Genomic DNA, 13,740 nt, shown 5'->3' on the forward strand with positions numbered 1-13,740 from the left:
CCCTTGATTTATTATGAACTGTCTCTACTTCCATAGTATTTCATTATCTCTTTTTCAGATGGAAGTGGAAATCATTAATTTAATATCTTTTCTGATATAAGCATTTAAAGCAATACATATTCTGTAAGGATTTAGCTACATGTCACAAATTTCAATAATTTCATTTTCTTTATTATGTGGTTCAAAGTGTTTTCTAACTTGTTAATTCCTCTTTAACCCTTGGATTCTTTTGTAGTATATTATTTAATTTCCAAAACACTTAGGAATTTTGTAGGTATTTTTTTGTTATTGGTTTCTAGTTTTATTCCATTTGATCAAAGAACATATTCTGTATGATTTCATCCTTCGAAATACATGGCCCTGCATTTGTATGATCTAGCTTGGTGAATGTTCCATCTGCAATTACATAGAATGTGTATTTTGCTGTTGTTGGGTGAAGAATTCTATAAATGATAGTTGATAGTGTTCTCATCTTCCACATTCTTACTGATTCTTTGTCTATTGTTCTGCCAGTTTCTGAGAGAGGAGTGAATATGCACGTGTGATTGTGGATTTTTTTGTATTGCCCTTTAATACTGTCATGTCAAATTTTGCTTTATGTAACTTGAAGCTTGTTTATTAAATATATACACACTTAAAATTGTTTTATTTTCTTGATTGATTGACCCTTTAGAATTTTTAATGCCTATCTTTTTCTTTAATAATACCCTTCATTTTAATGCTACCTTGTCTGACAGTAGTGTAGGCATGCCAGCTTTCTTACACTTATATGTAGCATAATATGTTTTGCCATCCTTTCACTTTCATCTTGTTAGTGTATTCAAAGTATGTTTCTTGTAAACATCGTAAAAAAACATGTTTTTTATCTGTTCTGACTCTCTGCTCCAGGATAAATTCCAACTGGGCTAAATATTTAAATATAAAAATTACATTATCACAGCAGTAAAAGAAAGTATGGGGAATTTTTAAAAATAATTTTGGGTTAAGAGGAGGCTTTTCTAACTATAACAAAAACCCAGAATCTTAAAAAGAGATCAATGACTATGACTACATAAAAAGTTTTGAATTGCAGAACAGACCATGGGCACACAAAGGCAAACGACAAGCAAGGGAGACTATTTATCATTCGGATCATATATAGCTGAAAGACTTATTTCTTTACTACTTAATGTATTCTTACAAATCATTACGAAAATAAAAACTTAATTGAAAAAAAATGGCAAATGATATGCCAAGATAGTTCATAAAGGAATTATAAACATCTTTTGAATACATAGATTCTTAACTTTTCTCAAAACAATGTAAGTAAACACTGTGATAATACTTTTTACCTGTCAATGGAAACACTCCTTCTTATACATTGTTCTTTAAGTGTGAATTGACACAATTTTTAAGGGAAGGCTATTGATAATCAATATCTATCAGAATAGCAATTTATATATCTTTTGACCCTGTAATTCTACGTCTCAAATTTACTCGGCAGATGTACTGGCCAATTTACAAAATTTACTTTGCACAAGCTTATTCATTACAGCATTGTTTGTAGTTATAAATATTGGCAGCAACACACATATATCTCAGTTGAGTCCTGGTTAAATAAATTATAGTATATGGTACTAAAAGAGTATATCACAATGTTAAAATAATGAAACTGCTCTAGATGTACTGATATGGGACAATCTCCAATATATGAAATTACGTGAAATGCGAAAGGTATAATAAAATCGTGAGAATAGTCTGCTACTATTTGTATTATATAAAGGATAAAAATATATTTGCACATGTGTAATATTTCTAAAAAGATGCCAAGAAATGGATGATATAGGTTGCCTATTTTAGGGAGGAAAAATGGATGGCCTGGGACAAAGGAGAGAGGGGAATATTTTTACTATATGCCATTTTGTGTCTTCTGAATTTTGAACTATTTAAATGAATTGTCTATTCAAACCAGTGAAAAATGTTTCCAAAATTGTAACAAGATAAAAATATTTTGTTAGATCGTCGGGCTTTTTACTTATAACACTGTGACTAAATTTTAAAATCGGGTTCCAATTTATCTTCTTTCTACTTCTATTTAAAGTTTGCCTCCTTTCTGTTGATGGTAAAACGAAACAAACAAAATATTTGACCTTTCTGTAGGTGCTGCTCAGTAACTGCTTAATGAGCCCCCAACTTCCACCTCACTCGTCTCTGTTTTAAAGCTTGAACCAGAGGGCAGATAGTCTTGCAAAAAGTATTTTTTAAATTCTCATATCATTCAAATACATGCCTGACAGTATATGTTTTTAAATGTTTATTATGTATATGTAATATAGAAAGAAGTGATTGGAAAACAATTTTAGTGAATTTCAATTTTAAGGACTGGGGGGAAGTGACCAAAAAGCTGGAAGTGTGATGATAGTTTCATTTTCTCTTTCAGATATTAAGCACCGTCGAATACCAATCTTATTCTTTGCAAACAAAATGGACCTTAGAGATGCAGTGACATCTGTTAAAGTGTCTCAGTTGCTGTGTTTAGAGAACATCAAAGATAAGCCATGGCATATTTGGTAAAGTTTTAGATTTACTTTTCATTTTATCATTCTGAAAAAAAAAAAATCAAGCTTCAGTGTTTCTTTTCTATTTTATAAGTGACCTAACAAGGTAGGATGTGAGCTAAGGATCTTGTTTTGTAGAATGTGGCATTGCAGGTATTTGTTAATATATTGCTGTTAAAACCTTTTCACATCTTTTGGAGGATAGAAAAACAGCTCTTTAAAAGAATAACTTAGCCTATTTACTCACCAACTTCACCCACACTGATTTCCTCCTGCACATTGAACCAGCCAGCCACCGTCCCATCTCAGGGTATTTGCATTTGTTACTCCCTTTGTCTGACTCATTCTCCAAAACAATTTTCCTGACTTGCTATTGCCCTTCCTTCAGGAGAGAGACCTCTTCTGATAACTCTAAAATATCACTATATCTTACCCTGCCTAGTTTTCACTTTACTTTGCTTTGTTTTTCTATTGCCATGTGACCTCTTCTTTATTTTTCTTTTTGTTTTATAGTCTCTCTTGTCTCTCTTCTCACTAGTGCATTAGTGCCATGACACCTGAGGTTTTACAAACAGTTTTGTTCACTCTGTAACCCTTGGAATAGTAGTAGTACATAGTACTTAGTAGGTTCACAGTAAATACTTGTTTATATGAATAAATAGAAATGGAAATATTAAACTTATTTGGATATATAATAATGTAGAACTCATAAATAATTTGTGTCTGAAATTATTATACATTTTTAATTTGGAAAACCATTTCTTACTAATATATTTAACTCCAGTGTCTAAAATATTCCCATGGAAATAACCAGAAGTTATTAGGTAGTATTTAGGTAGTATTAGTTATTAGGTATATTAGGTAGTGTTTTAGTGCCTATTACTACCTATATTAAGCTCCCTCTACCCACCCACCTACCTCCCCCTGCTGCAAGATGTCCTTCTCTTGCCAGTTTTCCCCCTTTTTATTTGACGGTATCTATGGAGAAAGACTGAACGCTAGAAGCCCACTGCCTCTAGAAGGAGAAACAGAATATGAAGCAGAAGGTGGTAGTGCTCAGGGAAGAACTTTAAGAGCTAACCCTGGTGCTGAAAGAGTAATAGTATAGAAGAGAGCTTGAAAACGCCCTGAAAACTCCTCAGTACTCAAGGCCTCCAGCACCACTATCCAGGAATGAAACACTGCATATCTTAAGTAAAACCCTCCTTACTTTGGAATCAGAGTAAAAGTCAATGTTTATTAAATGATTCTTGATTTAGAATTTGAGGTTCTGTAGTATTTTGTTGGGAAAGAGAGGAGGGATTTGGGTTGGAGAATTATGTTCAGATGGAAACTGCATTTCTCTACATCATTTAGGTAAATCGTATCTAAATTGATAACATCTTAAGTAGAATAATTTTTAGTTTTTGCACTGTAGTAATAAGCATTGTGAGTACTTTGTTAGAAAATGCAACATTCAAAACTGTGGGTCTAATTAGGAAAAGATACAGTTCTACTTTTGATTTTGAAGTAGAAGTTAATTTTCCAAATGGAAACATCTCTAATTAAAATAATTAGCAATTAAACATTAATGAATGCCAACTATAATTTTATATATATAATGTGATGGTTCAGTGTGAGGTCGGAGGGATAGTGGATGGGGGGAGGGGGGTTCACAGTATGAGGGATATAAATGATGAACGTCTAAGTATTACCTTGTTTTGTACACCTGAAACTAATAAATAAATTAATTTAAAAAAAAATAATAATAATAATAATTAGCAATTGAATTTTAACAGATGTATTTATTCATTTGTGACATTAAATATTTTTCAGTGAGAGAAAAAGTAATATCCTGATGCTCTAATATCCTGATGTAGAATATTGTATTACCAGTTTCTATGTTTACTGTGTAACTTACACAGTAAGAATGCCACATATTTCTCTTAACAGAAGAATGCCACATATTTCTCTTAAACGTGTCTACTATTTTGAATTCTTCTTAATTCAAACTGGATATCTCACTGCCAGTTAGTGCTTCATTTGTTAAGTTTTTATTTTTGCAATATTTTTAAAGCGTGTATAAAATTGAAAATACGTTTATCCTTTTTTCCAGTTTTAGAGATAAAGGAAATCACAGCAATACAGAGATAAAATACTACATCTCTCTTGCCTTAAGTACAAACAAATTTATTGGGCAATAAAAAGATCATAGAGAATTACAGTGTGGAAAATTAAAGGAAAACTTTTATGGTTTATTTTTGACTATTATACTAAACATATAGTCAACTCTGATTGTCAGGATCAGACTGCAGTATTGTGTGTTCTTTGACTCAGTCCCTGGTGTGATAGGTATAAATTTTTGCTTATTTACTATCTTGTGAGGGAGACAGATAATAAAACAGGTAAATTGCTGTATAAAATGTCAGCTGGGAGAGTGAAGAAAAATAAAGTAGGATAATAAGATAAACAATGAGAGGTAATTGAGATCTAATTGAAGTCAGGGAGCAGTGCACTCAAAGGTTGGGAGCAATAGCTTTCCAGAATGGCCAGCAGGTGAGAAGGCTTTTGGATGAGAATGTGCTTGGTGTACTAGGAATCGCAAGAAGTCCAGGTTGGCTGAAGCAGAGAGATCTAGTGGGAATTTGTAGGAGCTGAGGCCACTGAGAAATAACCAGGAGCCATATCATGTAGGGCGTTGTAGGACATGGTAAAGACTGTGGCTTTTATTTAGTTGCAAAGAAAGGAAAAGTAGAATTCAAACATTGGGGTTGTTAGGAAAAGATACATCATTTTTAGAAATACTCTACCAAAAGGGAAGTATTTCTTCATTATATTGCTTGTTTGGTACTGTAATCTTGTTTGCATCTATAGGTGTGTGGTAAAATTGATACACTGATATTTTTTGATGTATTTCGGTTACTGATGTTTTGCTATTGCTATGGATAACCCACAGTTTGATTTGAATATTTGTATATCTCATACTGTTTTTTATCTTTCTATTTTAAAATATTATGATTAGTCATGTTCTTAGTCTAATAAGTAATTCCCATGAAGGAATTTTTGTTTTGATTAGAATCAAATTAACTCTTTCAGATAATTTACTACATTTTAAAATCATGCTTCAGCACAGTACAAGGAACCCTAATTCAGAAAATCTAATTATACTAATTGCTATTATGTGATTATCTTTTGAAAGGAATTGACTAAATCAGTAACATGTTACGGGAAACTATTAGTCTGGGTCTTGGAAAAAATGATTTGATACTCTAAAAATCCTTTGCATTTTATTATTTTAATTTATATAATTTAACTATGATTATAAAATAACATTGCAATGAGGATCTGAGTTCATTCTCTTACAAATGGAAAGACCATGAAAAGACCCCGATTTACGTGTTTTATATACATATCCCAATTATTTAATTCTCATAATGACCATATGAGGTCAAGGGTAGTATTCCCCCATTTTACAGATGCTAAAACTGAAGACAGAGAGTTAAAAAACCTTTCCAGATTCCTGAAGCCAATAAATATAAAACTAGTGTTGAAAGCTACTGGGATTTTTTTATCCTACCAATTTGCCAAAGATATTACAGGTTTATACCCTAGAAATATCAATTCCATTTCAAATAAAATCACTCTATTCTATGGCTAAGTTAGAACCTAAATCAAACATTTCTAATAAATGCAATAGATTTCTCGGGGCTGGACAAAATAAGATGGTGGACTCTCTAAAACTTTTCCACCACTAGAAAAATAATTCAAAGTATATGTTTTGTTAATGTCAGTCTGAGTAATAGTTCTAGAATAACTTTTTAGTGATACACTTTTCCAAATGTCATTCAAGTTGTCAATAATACCAATGCAAATATGAGTAATTTTCTCTAGTCTTGCTCCTGAACACTCAGGCTTTTATTTTTTGTATATTCAATTTCAATGCTTAACCAGTTTTGCCCATATATGCTACTAGAATATATCATTGCCATATGGCAAAATTTTAATTATTTATTCTTATAGTTCTATGATGTAATGATATATGGGTATGTTTCTTATGGATTTTATTTCAGTGCTAGTGATGCCATAAAAGGAGAAGGATTGCAAGAAGGTGTAGACTGGCTTCAAGGTACATCACAAAATACTGTATATCTTCAACCTTTATTTCCTTTCCATTCACATTTTTCTTTGCTTTTATAACATTTGATTTTTATTTTATCATTGCTTTTTACCTTCTTGTTTTCATTTGTTTCTGCTGTCAGAAAAAACCTTACAGTAAGTATCTAATACCTTGCTGCATCTACTTCTATTACATTTTTCTAAAGGATTTATTTAAATGTTTGCATTTTTGTCATCAATATATACATGATAACTTTAGAAAAATTTTTATTTATAGCAAAGATTTCCTATCAGATCTAGTAATAGAAGTACATTTGAAGTTTAGGACAAATTTTAGACCTTACTGTCAATAGCCAAAAATAAGTCTGTATAGCATGTATTTTAAGAATCATGTTATACTTCGTATATATCTCCATTTATACATAACATGTTTATACAACTTTTAACACTCATATTTAGTATTGTAAATACTGGTATTCTATTAATGTTTTGTATATTGTGGTTCTATTTATTATTCATCAAAATAACTATGATAGGTTGGTGCAAGGTTACTATATCAGGGAATAAATTTTCCCCATGGTTACACTGTCTACTAGCCACAGAAATGGCTTAAAGCACAGTGACCGACCCACACACAGAGTAGTAGCTGTGAATGAAATCAAGTTCTATAGGTTCTTATTATAGGACCCTGAGGGTCAGGCCAAAAAATTTCCGTTTGTGAGCAGAACAACTGAGGATCATTCCTACTAGAAGTCTCTGCTCTGAACAGGGGTGAATAGCAAGATATTATAGATTCAAATTTTAGTCTGTTGGCTGTCAATTTAATTTTTTCTGCACTCATCTTTTATGTCAGTTATGTGTGATTTGTTTGTTTGTTTCTCCTCTGCATGTCACAGTGGATCAAAGAGTAGCCTGCTTGCTCATACAAAGACATAATATTTTGGGGGGTCAAAATACTAAATGTACATGTGAAATATTTTTATGCGTTATGGTATTTTATGTAAAATATGGCATTTTAGTTTACTTCACAGACTATTGTATTTCTTTTTCTTTTGTATTTATGTAGTCATGACATGAAGTTTACTGTTAAACTTCAAAGAACATTCATATTTTACAATTGAATCAAACTTAATTGAGTACCTCTAGTTCTCAGAAGAACTACTGGAATTTTTCTGTGCACACACCAACTTAGTTTCTTAGACTGTGGTAAAGAAGTGGTCAAAGTTAAGGGACTGATTCCCACATAAAACATAGGTTACTGAGGAACATTCCAAAGAAGACACCAGAAACATTTTTAGCCTGGATTTCTTATTTTACAAGTGCTTATTATTGCTTATGGTGAAGATATAGCATGGATGGAAACCCTATTATTGCTTATAATAAAGCGCAGGACTTACTAAATATAGATTGATAGTCATCGGGATTTGAAATTGTACCTCTCTTTTTTTTTTTTTTTTGGTTTTGTTTTATTTGGGTTTTATTTCATCTGGAACAGTGAGGCCACTAGGTGTCAGTAACAATCTAACTTCACAGCAGTGTCACTTGCCAACTCTGGTCCTGTCACCTAATTTTTGTGTCTGACTTTTCCTATCCATTCTTTGCATCTTACCTCCCAAGTTTTTGTAAGGAGGATACATTATTGGAGATGTTTTTGTGCCCTTGTGTTGCCATATTTTATGTAACCTTTACAACAGTTCTCTGCAGGTAAGTATAGTATCCCCATTTTATTAATATGTAAGCAGCATGGAATTGTAGTTAACTAGCACTCGTGCTTTTGAGACTGGCAGATTCATTCCACTACTTATTAATTATTAACTAAAATTTCTTTTTTTTCTTTTTTTTTTTTATAAACTTTATTGAGGAATGTTGGGGAACAGTGTGTTTCTCCAGGGCCCATCAGCTCCAAGTCCTTGTCCTTCAGTCTAGTTGTGGAGGGCGCAGTTCACTGGCCCATGTGGGATTCGAACCAGTAACCCTGTTGTTCAGAGCTCGCATTCTAATCAACTGAGCTAACCGGTCGCCCCCTAAAATTTCTTATTGTGAAGATAATTTTATTCATCTGTAAAATTAAAAAATAAAATGTCAAAGTTGTTGTAGATTAAATGAAACACTGTATGTGTTAAAGTACCTAACATATAAAAGCACTCAATAAACGTTAAATTTTCCCTTTTACCTAACTGCTCTGTCTAACAGAGAAGGAAACTTAGTACATAGATTAAAAAGTGTTTCAATTTGGCTTTAAAAAGGAGATGCTTTGTTCACATTTCCTGTGAAATAGTAAATTTACATTTTGATGCCCATGTGTGTCTGGATTTGAAAAGAGGCAAAAATCTAATTTACAAAGTAGGTAGCAGTATATCGGAGACTAGTCTGTGCCTATTACTAACCTATCATTCAAAGGTTTTCATGGAACTCTAACTGTGAAAGATATTCTGAACTTGTATCTCTTCATTTTGCTTCCAGAATTCTGAAATTTCCTAGCATGATAAACAAAGAAGGCTTTGGGACCAATTTAATCTTATTATTTTAGATTTAAAGTTGAAAAGTTTGGGGTAAAATATTAAATGACATATTTTGTGCTATGATTCCATTCTCTTTTGGAAAGCATCCCAGTAATTACCTAAGTATTACAGCCCAAAGACAAGAACCTCTGAGTAGACGGTGAAGTATTATCTAAAACTAACAGAGAATATACAGAAACCATTGCAGAGATGTAAATTGTTTATATTTATAATAGTGATATATTTATAAAAAGAAATTCTCCTACATGATTAATGAAACTTATTCACTCTGTCACTTTATCTTTATGGGAAAAGCTAATGCTTTTAGGTTTTAATATTAGACTTATAAACTATACTTCTGGGTGTTCCAATGAAAGATAGATGATTGGACACACACTTAGTTTCATCTCTTCCTCAAATTTCACTAACAGTAAAGAGACTTTTATTTAAAGACATTAACCCACAAGGTCAGAAAGAATGGGAGTGACAAAAATGCCAGCCAGAAGCTAGGTATCTGATGACTGTTGAATGATTTAACAGATCTGATGAACGTTGAATGACTCAACAGACTTAAAGGCCTTTTCTCTTAACAGAGAAAGCTGAATTCTAAGCTAGCACTGGGGAAAGCTGGAAAGCATTCTAATTTTCATTGCAGAGCCCCTCAAAGACTCAGATATTGATGGAATTTGGAAATAAGGATGAGGTGAGGCTGAAAAGAGAAGACACAGTTATACGTTCTCGCCCTAAAAGTAGATTGAAGGTTCATTCTCTGCAGAGTCAAGCGCAAGTGTGTGTGTTTGGCACTGAACTAAAAATGAGGAGTAACTGAAAGTTTTGATAACTGAGTATTATGACCCTCTTCTGCTTTCTCCTACTTCTCCCAGAAGACACTATTGGAAAGAAAAAATAAGGGGTCACGTTTAAGAGGCCCAGTGTCCAAATAAAAGGAATTTCAGAAAGTGAACAGAGAAATAGAGGGGGGGAAAATCACCATATAAGTCATCAGTATTTTCCAGAACTGAATGATGAATTTTTAGTTGAAAAGCCACTTGAGAGCCCGGTGCAGTGGATGAAAATATTCCCACCAAGGCACATAATTATTAAAATTCAACACTGACGACAGTGGAAGATTATACAAGCTTCCTGAGAAGAAAATAAGAGGTTTCATTAAAAGAATTAGGAAACAGAATAGCTTCAGACTTCTCAACAGCGACACTTGGTAAGATAAATGAGCAATGCCTCGGAGTCCAAGGAGAAAATAACAGAATTATATTCTCAAGCAGTGTCGATGTACTGTGACTGTAGAATTAAGACATCTTCAGCCATATAAAGTCTCAAGAATTACTTTCTATACCATTTACTAAGGTATCCACTGAGAGGTGTAGTCCTCAAAAATAAGGTAATAGGTTGTTGGAGAAAGGAGAAAGGAAAGTGTGAGGAGTCAGTGCCGTGGTCACCGAGCAGGAGCAGTGGAGACCCCGCCGCCTTCCTACCACTGGTCCGGCATCCTCGGACTCGGTCCAATGTCCTGCTGAAACATGATGGATTACTACCAAGTTCTAGGGGTGCAGACATGCCTCAGCCAAGGAGTTTAAAAAGGCATACCAAAAACTGGCACTGAAGTAGCATCTAAATAAAAATCCTGAGTAAAACACAGGAAATTCCAGTAGCCAAGGTGTATGAAGTTCTATCAGATGCTAAATAACGGGACATTTATGACAAATACAACAAAGAAGGATTAAATAATGGAGGTGGAAGTCATTTTGACAGTCCATTTGAATTTGGCTTTACATTCTGGTACCCAGATGAATTTTTGATGGAAGGGACCCGTTTTCATTCTACTACTTCAAAGACCCATTTGACGACTATTTGGGAATCAAAGGGGCCCTCATGAAAGCACGAGCTGAGGCCCAGCGTCTTTCTTCTCTGCCTTCAGTGGATTTGTGTCTTTCAGGAGAAGGGTTTTCTTCTTTTGATACAAAGTTATCTAGAATGGTCAAGAAAGTGTAGAAGTTGAAGAAGATGGCCACTTAAAGTCCTTAATGGTAAAATGGTGTGGAGCAGCTGCTACTCTTGAATAACAAGTAATTCAACACATGCGCCTAACAGAGATGTTAACTGTAACATTTACCATTTCAGGATTAACAGGAATATTTTTTTTGAAGATTTCAAATGAACCTGACTTTCAGTATAACTTACCTAAAGTATTTATATGCAGCCCTTTCAAGCCCTATTTGTCATAGACTTTGGAATTTATTGTTGGGACCACATGATAGGACCTTTTATTTTTTTGTCTTTAAAATTATAAATCTCTGATGCACTTTACTTTTGTTTTAAACTGAGGTGGCTGTCACTCTTTCATACACTACCAGTAGCATGGACCTGCTTTTACTTTGTGTTTGAAACGTGAGCCAAGTAGTGATAGAGCTTGCTGTGAAGTTAACATTGCCAGGATGAATCTTTCACAAAAATAATTTGAATTTTTTTCAGTGTTTAGTAGTGAAAGATATTAATATATTAATGGTAATATAGTTCTGATTTAATATAAATTGAGGATGTTTTCTAGTTGTGCATGAATTGTTGGCAACTTAGTAAGTTTTGACAATTGTTTAAACATGTCATGTTAGACTTAAGTTTAAAAAGTAAAACTGGTAAACTGGGTCTTTGTCATTTGCTTAAAAAAAAGATGCGAATGTGTTTGGTGTTTTCTGAGTGGATGGGACAAATAAATGAATGAATAAATAAACAAACAAACATACAAACAAAAAAGTAAGCAGTAATGAAACAGGAAAACCAGCACAAGAGAATAGGGGGAGGAATTCCCAGGATGATATGGAGATCCCAGAATGATAGTGAAAAATCTCATATAAAAATAACTGGGCAAGCATAGAGAACAACTGGTCCAGATCAAAGAGTTTTAGAAGACCAGTGGAGAGTTCTTTAAGAAAGTGGAATTGATAGACTATGTAATGTGTTTCATAAAAATAAAGGTTGAAACAGTGTGGGAATTACACCTGAAACTAACTAATATTGTATGTTAACTATATTTTACTTAAAAATCTTTAAAAAAATAAAATAAATGGTAGTTATTTTTGACCTCTTCAGAGGAACGTGTGAGGACAGAAAGAAAACCCGTGTGAAATAAAAATTCTACAATGGACAGCACAAATGAAAAAAAGAAGAAAACAGTATGGGAGTACTGGTATTGAGGTAGTATTAAGTACATTTAAAAAAAAAAAAACAAGCAGGGAAGCAGGGTTGGGCATGAGGAAAAATTATTAACTCCGGGAAAACAAAATGTATTTGAAAACAGGAAAAGTAACGGGTATACCACCTGTCTCAACTGTGAGTAGCATTACAGAGTCAGCATATTGATATTAACTATTACTATGTTAGGAGACTAGGAGTATTGGAAGAATTATGAGGGATGCAGAGAGTATCTTAGGAGAGTGTAAGAGCGGAAGCCTCATATTAAATAGAAGGAACTGATATTTCAACAAGTAATAAAGGTATATTATTTAGAGATATAGAGGTAGTCACCTAAAGGGGTTGGAAGTAATTGCTTATGAAAGGAGAAAGGAGATGAGGCAAGGGACTGCTATTTTTTATACAGACCTTGTAGAACTGGTTGACTGACTATGCATGTACAACTTTGATGAAAATAAAACCTATAGTATCAATTGTGCTTTAAAAAAAATAGGTGTGTATATGTGTTTCTACTATGTTCTTACAGATTTGTCTCAGCTTACGTTAGAAAATAGATTTTGCCCTGTAGAGACTGATAATTTCTTGTTTGTTTTTTATCAGATCAAATCCAGGCTGTGAAGACGTGAAAAAATAATATTTGGAAACCTCAACAATTGTCAATTCATGGAATGTATCTTAAGGCAAACTGAATATTGTAAACTTTTTTAAAAGATGTGTGTGCATCTAAGAATACTTTATAATATTCTGCTTGTATTTATGGACTCTAAATGAGCTTTATAAGAACATAGGACTTCAGGTATGCTAATCTGGCCATTAATTACATGAACACTAAATCCTTAGAAGGGCTCCCCAGAGTTATCAATTTCTTAGTAAAGGTCTACATTTGATTGTAATGAGAATGTTTAAAGTCAGATTTAAAATCCATCTCAATATCTCATCATGAATTATGATATCTTTGTGTATTTTATTTCTAAATTGTCTTCTGAAAATTTAGTTTAGGGTATGACTTTGCAGTAGGATTGTGCTTGTATAAAAGAACTTTATAATGCACCGTGGATAATTAATGTATATTAGATTTTTACTGTATGTCACCATCAATAAAACATAAAATATAATGTACAAACTAGTGTGCTTTCTTTATGCTGAAAAGACTAATGCTGTGTTAATAATGTTATTTGGTGTTTTGCTGTCAAGCATTTGTAAATTATCTGAGACCAAGTTACACTGAATTTATCCAGTGAATATGTATTGAACGTCTCTATACCTCTCTGTATTAGTCTGGCATTATCGTACACAATGGTGATAGAAGTAAATAAGACAAATTCCTTATCCTCAGAGAACTTAAAATTTAATGATGGAGAATTTGAGAACCTTGTCATACATTATATCTAATTTTACTT

The 13,740-nt window shown here is 33.0% G+C and overlaps 1 protein-coding gene across 7 annotated transcripts in view; it reads left to right on the plus strand.

Annotated features, from left to right (window-relative positions):
- ARL6 (ARF like GTPase 6) overlaps positions 1-13,460 on the plus strand; it is a 37,703-nt gene extending 24,243 nt beyond the window's left edge. For 2 of the 7 annotated variants that reach the window (XM_081071500.1, XM_081071501.1), the window contains 4 exons: positions 2,420-2,549; positions 6,587-6,642; positions 8,250-8,336; positions 12,941-13,458. In XM_081071500.1, coding sequence (XP_080927626.1) covers positions 2,420-2,549; positions 6,587-6,642; positions 8,250-8,314 — 251 coding nt within the window. In that variant the 3' untranslated portion in view covers positions 8,315-8,336; positions 12,941-13,458. Of the gene's footprint in view, positions 1-2,419; positions 2,550-6,586; positions 6,660-6,775; positions 6,789-8,249; positions 8,337-12,940 lie in introns of all 7 variants that reach the window. The other 5 variants (XM_081071502.1, XM_081071503.1, XM_081071504.1 and 2 more) reach the window with 4 other exon arrangements.
- Positions 13,461-13,740: the final 280 nt, after the last annotated feature.

Source organism: Rhinolophus hipposideros, assembly GCF_964194185.1.
Source record: "Rhinolophus hipposideros genome assembly, chromosome: 2".
In the NCBI taxonomy this organism is placed as follows: domain Eukaryota; kingdom Metazoa; phylum Chordata; class Mammalia; order Chiroptera; family Rhinolophidae; genus Rhinolophus; species Rhinolophus hipposideros.